At 44.7% G+C, this 9,234-nt stretch overlaps 1 protein-coding gene across 1 annotated transcript; it reads right to left on the minus strand.

Annotated features, from left to right (window-relative positions):
• Positions 1-7,787: 7,787 nt before the first annotated feature.
• On the minus strand, positions 7,788-9,188 carry LOC125943436 (protein tramtrack, beta isoform-like). Its single transcript, XM_049662752.1, has 2 exons — positions 8,530-9,188; positions 7,788-7,886 (listed from the first exon to the last, which is right to left on the minus strand). The coding sequence occupies exons 1-2, from the start codon at positions 9,052-9,054 to the stop codon at positions 7,788-7,790; spliced, it is 624 nt and encodes a 207-aa protein (XP_049518709.1). The 5' UTR covers positions 9,055-9,188.
• Between the last annotated feature and the right edge of the window lie 46 nt (positions 9,189-9,234).

Genomic DNA, 9,234 nt, shown 5'->3' on the forward strand with positions numbered 1-9,234 from the left:
ATTGGTTTAATCTGAAGATCATCAATGTCACATGCCTTACTGTTCTTTAAGGATATAAAAGCAGAGTAAACCTCGTCAGGTGTCGTAGGTTCAAAAAACGCTGTATTTACACTGGGCGCACCCAAAAAATTGAGAGCATCTATATTGTGTGCGCTAATCACTAAATTTGTAAAGTGTTCATTGAGACGATTTGCTAATTCTATACCCTTTCGCTGCTTTCCATTCTCTGTAATCTCGAGCTCTTCATAACGACTTCTGTCGCGATTTAGGAAAATTTTCAGTTTTTTTTTCGGCTGATTAATGCACTCTTTTCGCATACACGTCACGTTGACGTGGTGAGTTTTCGCGGTTTTGTGAGGTCGCGTGACAGGCGAAATGGGCGTAGTCCGAATGCATTGGACCAATAACAGAGGCCTAATGGAGAAAAGGCATCGCATAAGAATGATTATTTTTCTTTTGTGCGCGGTTTAATTCATGCATAATCAGTGTGTACACGTTATATCAGATGGAGAGCTATCGCGGTTTTCGTGACGTCGTGTGACAGACAGCTGAAGTTGGAAGTGGCCCGAAAATGTTTTGACCAATCGTGGAGGCTGATTGCAGAAATTGGAATCAAAACAGTTTGGAATCATTTTACGTTAGAGCATCCCAGGTTCAGGTTTCCGCATATTTTCTGATTAGGTTCAGGGTCATCTTGAGAGCAGAAATATAATGCTTCAAACCGGTTTAAACCGTTTCGCACGCGTTCATAAAAATCTAAATTAGGGAGAATGAAAATCCTTTAGAAAACGATTTTTAGTCTCACCCAGGGATCCATTTCAGCGAAACGCAGTTTTATTCTACCCTCACGTGACACCGACTGACGACCCGCCTTCGTTGTTTAGCGATTACGGTATTGAGTTGCTAAGCACCAGGTTGCGGGATCAAATTTCGGCCACGGCTGCCGCATTTCGATGGGGGCGAAATGCGAAAACACCCGTGTACTTAGATTTAGGTGCACGTTAACGAGCCCCAAATGCTCCAAATTATTCCAGAGTGCCACACTACGGCATGCCTCATAATCAGATCGTGATTCTGGCACGTAAAACCTCATAATCAAAATTTTTAAATTATTTCTAATTGTAACGTCCCGCAAAAATACAATTGGATACACTGTGACCTATTCGATGCGCGCGCGGGCACGCGCGCAGGCATAATGTGATTTCTTGTCGAAGGCCACAGTGCCCAATTCGTAGAAAACATATTCAGGCCTATCTCTCTGCCTCTTTGTAAATAGATTTCTATCGCTCTCACACATACTAACAATAAACATTTTTGCGGGCTTTCCTTCAGGCTTTAAAAAAACTTTTATGCAGCCCGTGTTCAGGAGCAGAAATCTCAATAGGAAAATTTTTACGATGGTCTACAATTTTCTCATTGATACTTTTAGTCTATGACGTAATAGTTCAGCGGAAATCCGTCTCAGTTTCCGTTTAATTACTTTTAGTCTAGCAACTAAATATGTAATTAGGCCAAATACAAAAAGACGGCAGATCCCTGGACTTGTGGGAATCGATTTTATGCGAAGCAGTGTGCGGCGAGCCTACCAAGTTAACGAAACGACCATGAGAGCACCAAGACGTAGGCGGCTGTTTCGTGACCTACATGACACGCACGTCATGACATTCATGTCATGAGTCCTTAGGAGTCCCTTCAGCTGCACCATTAAGACCTTAAAGCGAATGCCTTAATCATGCTCATGACTATGACTCCGACCATCAACGTTCAGCCTTTTCCTTCATTAAGTACCACATCCGTACCCATTCCATTGGTTTTTGAGTGTTAATCTTTTTTCGCTGAGCCATTCTCATTTTTGCTTAGTCATGGTCATGACTATGACTTCTACCAGAAATTTTAGTGTTTCCTTCACTTATTGCTCAAGTCCGAACCCATTTAAGTGGTTTTTGAGTATAAATCTTTTTTCGCTGAGTCAGTCATCTTTTCTGAGTCATGGCGATGATTATGACTTCTATTATCATCCTTTAGGGTTTACTTCACTTAGTGCCCACGTCCTAACCCATTCCAGTGGTTTTTGAGTGTTAATGATTTTTTTGCTGAGTAACTGTCATTTTTGCTTTACCTTTTGTTTTTGTATAAGAAATTTATATTATTGATAATAATACGAGTTTGGTCTCCTATGTCGGATTGATTATTCTTGTGAATATTTGTTGTTATTCTATTTGTTCCCACGCTTTCGATTATTTTTCGTATATTCAATAATTACCATTGCAATTAACCTATGTATCCAATTACCTGTTATAGATCATCAACTTACCTAATTATTATTATTATCATTGCTCACGTGACCATACTTGTTTGCTGTTTTGTATAATAACCCTATTTCTGTAATTATAGCAGGTCCCCCTGACAGTTTGCTCAAAGCTCTGGGACCTCCTGCTGTAATACTGTCACCATGTAACTCCAACATGGCTGTTGCAATAAATTTGACGACTTTACTTCCCTCATGCTGATGACTGTGACATCTACCACCATCCTTTAGTGATTTCTTCACTTAGTGCCCACGTCCGAACCCATTTCAGTGGTTTCTGACTTAATCTTTTTTCGCTGAATTATTGTCATTTTTTCTCAGTCATGGTCATGACTATGACTTCTACCATCAACCTTTAGCCTTTACCTTCACTTACTACCACATCTGAACCCATTCCATTGGTTTTTGAGTGCAAATATTTTTTTCGCTGAGTCATAGACATTTATGCTGAGTCATGCTCATGACTACGACTTCTACCAGCATCTTTTAGTGTTTCCTTCACTTAGTACCCACGTCCGAACCCACATCAGTGGTTTTTGAGTGTTGATCTTTTTTTGCTGGGTCATTGTCATAACCTACATGACACACATGTCATGACATTTATGTCATGAGCTATCACTTATGTTCGTCATACACTCCTGGCATACTATGCAAATTTTGGTACCTACCAAGGTATCGAAACGACCATGAGAGCACCAAAACGTAGGCGGCTGTTTTATGACCTACACGACACGCATGTCATGACATTCATGTCATGACATATCATTTATGATCGTCATATACTATTGTTAGAGTATGGCAATTTTGGTACATACGAAGTTAACGAAACGACCATAAGAGCACAAAGACCTAGGCGGCTAGATAGAAAGATAGATAGATAGATAGATAGATAGATAGATAGATAGATAGATAGATAGATAGTGTCAAAGTAGCAAATGTTCGCCAAGAAACGCTTCGCATTTAAAATAGTCTGACTTGCTCGAAGCGACGGCAAACAATATTAGCTTGGTTCTGTCCAGTTACGCAGTACTCGCTCATGTTTTAAATGCGAAGCATTTCTTGGCGAACATTTGCTACTTTTGCAGTATCTATCTATCTATCTATCTATCTATCTATCTATCTATCTATCTATCTATCTATCTATCTAGCCCCCTACTACTATCTACACCATCGATACAGGAGTCGCAGGTAGCTAAAACATTCAGGCAGAAATCACCATTGATGACTATCTATGTCATGTGAAGCACATTTCTGAAAAGTATAGACGACGGAAATGTTTGAGAAAACTCTTTATTTTCTACGTGCCATTTGTAAGTGCTTTCAGTGACGTTTCTTCAGCCGCACGGATGCTACCTCCTATACCGTGTGTTCCAGCTAACGTTAGCCAAGCTGCTAAACTAAAAAAAAATTGACAAAAAATCACGTTGCAAAATACAACTTTAAGACCTACGGTGTCCATTAGTCAAAGGTGAGACAAGCGAACACCGTAGGTCTCATAAACTTATCTTGCTCGGTTTTTTTTTTAATTTTTTCTTATAAGATCTTGGCTAACGTTTGATGGGACACACTATAGATAGCAGCGACCTATAGGTTCACTGAAGTACGAGACGCGCTCGCAAGTGGCTAGATCAATCCATTTGGTGAAGACGTGGTCGATGACACCACCACGCTGGTTGGGTTTGATCTCTTCTAGCTTTGTTCAATAGAGCCAGAGCGAGTGCAATGCTGTCGCGTGTGGCCGCAAAGAGCTTCCAAGAACGAGTCTCCAGCGAGTGGCAATTCTGTCGCGTGGCCGCAAAGAGCTTCCAAGAACGAGTCTCCATCGTCACAGCCATGGGTTGATGACGCGATGTCGACAATGGAATGGCAACGATGGAATGAAGACGATGGCTCGAAGACGACGTGATGAAGACAATATGACTACGCCATTATAACAACAATGTAAAACGGCGGCGCGCGATATCTACCATCTTACATATGGTGCGGTCAAACAATACTAATCGCCGGATAGCATAGCACGGGCACAGCTGCTTCTGAAGGCTGTTTCCATTATGAGCCTCTGAAGGCTGTCCTCTGAAGGCTGTGTGACATTATGAGCGAAGCAAAGTATGCTCAGATACACCGGAACCATGCTAGGACAGTTCCCTTCAACAAGAAACGCAGCAAATTGAGCGAATAAAGACCGCATCCGTACGCCATACAGATGCCTACGCTGTCACCAGTGCCTAGCGAGTGCTGCTCTTAGTACGTAGAAGTAGCATTAAACTGCCGATCCTCATTCCGTCGCGTTTGCTTATTGGGACCAATATATATTAGCTCCCCCCCTCCCTTCCCCCCTCTCTTCCCTAGATATTATTTCTGTATTAATAAAGGAAAGCTTTATGCGTCTCTTCACCCCGGTTTTCGGACGCTGGCTTCTCTCTTGCACGATTGGCCGGTCCCGGTGATTTGCTGCGAATAGAGACTTGCCTGCGAATGAGGCTGTTGTACGCAAGCTCAGCAGTTTGCTATACACAAGAAAACAAGGTCATATTCATTTCGGCGCTTCCATTCAATAGTTATTATTTTTTTTTTCTTGTCACGCCATCTACGTCAATCCGTGGTCCTCATGCACTCGTCGGAACATGTGTCGTCGTAATGCCTTCATCGTCATGCCATTTTCGTCTTTCCGTTGTCGTCATAATGACGTCGTTGTTCCGTCTTCGCCATTTCATGCACCACCGACAACGCTGGACTTATTCACGTTTGGTAATTTTCTTACAGTTTAGTGCTCCTACATACATTTTCGGGGGCCTCCCATTTTCGTCATCATCGCACGTATGTTTCTACAGTGCTCCCAGATCGCCGCCTTTCATGTGAAGTGGGAGCAATTTCATTAAGTGATGACTACATGGTAATTACCCGGTTGCGAGTAATATTCGCACTAATTTCAGTCCGAAGTGAGCACTGTCACCGTTTCATTCTGTCTTAATTAGCTACAAAGATTTCGTATCTTCTGTGCGTTCAATGTTACCGTCTATCTTTTATAAGAATTTGCATGCATTGCCTGCGGTAGAGCAATTGTAATTAGTTCTATCGTCTTAGATCGTCTTTTAAAAAGTGCAATAATAATTTTTTGCAGAAAGATTCTTATGACCTTCATGAGCTGCAGTCAGAATCGCATGGTGTATGTATAGATGCAATCGCTTTTACTAAGAGCTATGTTCAAATCCATGGCACAGAACGCTATAGAGATTCCCGTATTCGCTCACGTACACATCGTGCCTTACGTACACATTTTGCGGAGCCGACAGTCAAGCATTACCGGACGAGCGCCGCTATGCAAATTCCATGCGTATTACAGCAATATATTCTAGCGGAACCCTCGTCACCAACACCTTTAGGGATATTACACATCACTGTTCAATTCCGTTCGTAACCCCAATGCTGATGTTGCAGAGAAATTTTCGATCCTTGGAAATCCACTGTCAGGAGATAATATTTGTATGATAAGTGAACATTTTACTGAAAAACTAATTGAAGTAACCACCACGGTGTAAGAAGATAGGTGTTCCGACGGCGCGCCCGCGCTGGGGCGAGAGAGCGGCCACTTCGTGTGACCGGAAGTGAGCGCCGCCGCAAGGGGCAGCACGTGTTCAGGAGGCCTTGGAGAAGCGGCACAACAGTGAATAATTTACGACCTCCATCAGCATTTAAACACCCATACCTAAAGATATGCAATTTTTCGTTATTTAGACGCCAAATTATGAGCAGGTAGAAGGTTTCATGCCACTTACAGTCAAAATACCGTCATTTCGAACACGAGAGAGACGCCTCGTCTGCTCGAGCAGAGCGCTGCGCTTACCGCTGCTCGCCGCGTCGGAGCCAATCGGAATGTCGGCAGAAATATAAAGGAACGTTCCTCCAACCAAGTAGAGTCGTTTTAAGCAGGCGAACGACATATATTCATCGAAATAAAGCACTTCTGCCACGCGTGCCCATAAAAGCACCAGCAAAGCGAGCGAAAAAGTGGCCCCCAGAACAGATGCTGTCCCTTGCGGCAGCGGCGTGCGTAGAGTCACACTAAGTGGCCGCGCCTCGCGCCGCCGTCGGATCACCTTCATTTTTTACACCGTGGTAGCAACTGATCACTTACCGCTTTCGAAAACAGCAGGATTGTCAACAGAATTTTTCAATCGTTAATTTTATATCAGGCATATTTTATTGTCAGCTTAGGTGAACGGGGCTCTCTCTATCATTCACAAATAGTCATATTATCTTAATTTATAGACGCGGTAATGAAAAAAATACTTTCTGTAGACGGCTATATACAAGTTACATTGTCGAATTTAGTTTGGAAAATTTATACAATAGTCTTGTGTTGTAGACTCCAGTTCGCAATGTTTCTCAACCACTCCGCAGATAAATTTACCGAATCTGGAGAGCGCGATCACGCTGCTAGCTGCGATCATTGCCTGACGCCACACTCAGCAGCTGACCTAAAGCAGCTCCGAGGGGGAAAGAGCCTAAACCAAGCTAGCTGTAAATTGGGAAGGCAGGATATGAAAGAACAGCAAGAAATAGCCGTGTGTTTCCGCGTCACCAAAGGAGTGCGCCACCTTCACAATGATTGGTTTCCTTATTCTTTACAGCAGGGTATCGTAAAGCGCACATCTGCGAATGTTTACTCCAACCAATACGGCTTACAAAACTGCGCGAGACTCACTGAGTATAATATATTGCCATTCCGCTGATGCTACAACATATAATTCTAACGTGGATAGAGGGCTAGTGAGAGAAGATAAGCGAATCGGGCGATAAATTCCCCATTGCGGACCATGGCCAATCCCCCCTACTGGGTTCATGGCATATGTTCAAGGCGAGAACAACAACACTAAGCGAAGGACGAGATAGGAAAGACAAGAACGAGCCGTATCGCTTTTCCACTACAATGGAGCCTCTCGTGCAATACAGCGGAATGCCGCCTCCTCAAAGGGAAATTACGCGAGAAATCTGCTTCTCGAAAGCAGATTTCTCGTGCCAACCTCCAAATATTTACTCTATACGACACAACGCGAAAACGTGCGAGACATACATTGCGCAGTACTGCGTCTTCTGCGTTAAGTATGACGTACTGCTTCGCAAGGCCGGCGAAACTGTAATTTTATTATTGCAGATCAGATGCAAGGAAGCCGATGAGCGATGTCTGGGGCATGTCGCTTCCCAAAATTTTGTATCTTTTGAACACTGAATGTTGCCTATTGCACTTCGGTCCTACTTTGCCGCAAGCGCAGACCTTTGTAGAGTGGCTGGTAACCCTTTGCTTATTTTAGCTGTTTCGCCAGCCGTGCAGCCCTGCTTCTTGTTATCGGGCCACTCCAGGATGTTTCTGCTGTCTGCTCGTCAATGGATGTCAGTGGTTCGTTGCCCGTTGAAAGGGAGCGATATTTTCGTTTCTTTGCTTTAGGAGAGCTGAGTTGTCCAGTACTTGACAAAGGCGTCACGTCTTCAGGGCACTCTGCACAAGTCTTTTCAGAGCCAGAGCTTGAACCCTCGCCGCTTGATGGTGAACTTGGCCTACCAGGAGCTGACGTTGGCTCTTGTTGCACAGAGTCATGATTGCACATATCAGTTATTACGGGTGCACTCGATATGTTTTCCTGTGGCATTAACACTTTCGAGGAACACTCCACGCTGGATACAGCGGCACCGGAAGCACAACCATTGTTCATGACAGTCTTGTTATCAGTGACGAGGGAAGGTGAGGGAAGTTTTGTTAGCGGCTGTTCCATGTCAGAAATGTTCGACAACGATGGCTTTCCTGCTGCTTCTTCATGCTCAGAACAGGCGGATATTAGAGAAGCTTTGACAGGAACTACTCTTGTCCCGTCAAACGTAGACAATTCCCCATCTGAAAGTCTGGACTCATTCACTGGTGTTAATGCTTCAGTGGGCATGCTAACTTTCACAGTGGCTGTGTCGAGTATCTTAAGGCCAGTGTCAAAATGGCAAGCTTCACCGCCTTTTGCACTATGGTTCACCGACTCCGTGACTTGATACACGGTGGCTGGAAGCTTCGGGCCAGTGGTAAGAAAATCAACGGAGTCATCCGACGGCGCGACACATGAAGGCGGTGCAGTCGCAGGCGTAGTCTCTCTCGCCGTAGACGCGACCGGAAAATCACGTAAAGCGTCAAGCGCCAAGGTAATATCCTGCGCATTCTCTGCGGATTCAGATGCTACCGCGCCTGTCTGGTCGATGGAGGCATTTACTTTTCCGGTGGTGATTTGGAACTCGCTACGAAGAGCTTGCTGAACTACAGGTGGCATTTGACGTCCGTAGTAAGTCATGCACGGGAACGCGCTGTAACCGACGTTCGTGCTCAGCGGCACTTGATTCGTACCGTCGTTCCGAGCGAACATAAATCTTCCTTCCACCTTGAATGTACTGGCCGCCTTGGCGAGCGAGTAAAGCTGCTGATGCGGCACGATCACTTCACCTCGATATATAAACTCGACCACCATTGTCAGGTCCGCGTAGCGCACTCCATGCGGTATCACCACGGTGTCGCTGCCGGGATTCGCTGCGAAGAGCTCGTGGAAAAAAGGACTGAAAGCTGCAAGCACTGTCTTGTGGGCCGTTAGGCACATGCCATCGCACAGAAGCGCCACGTCCTGCTTAGCTTCATCGATGTGAAGCTGCACTGGCACGCCGACTTCAGACAGCTGGTTTCTTTTCCACTTGAGGCAGAACTTTCGCGATGTCATACTGGGCTGATCGTAGGGATGTTGCTCTAGCGCTGACCACGCTGATTAAAACTGCTGCGAGAGCGTGCTCACCGTTGATACCGCCAGCCGATGTTCAGGCCTCGCTTCTGTGTCGTCGCTCTTCGGCGGCCACCAGCGATAAAAAAGATGATGATGATGATGATGGACCTCTGTCATGGC

The sequence above is a fragment of the Dermacentor silvarum genome, chromosome 2, assembly GCF_013339745.2.
Source record: "Dermacentor silvarum isolate Dsil-2018 chromosome 2, BIME_Dsil_1.4, whole genome shotgun sequence".
Lineage (NCBI taxonomy): Eukaryota > Metazoa > Arthropoda > Arachnida > Ixodida > Ixodidae > Dermacentor > Dermacentor silvarum.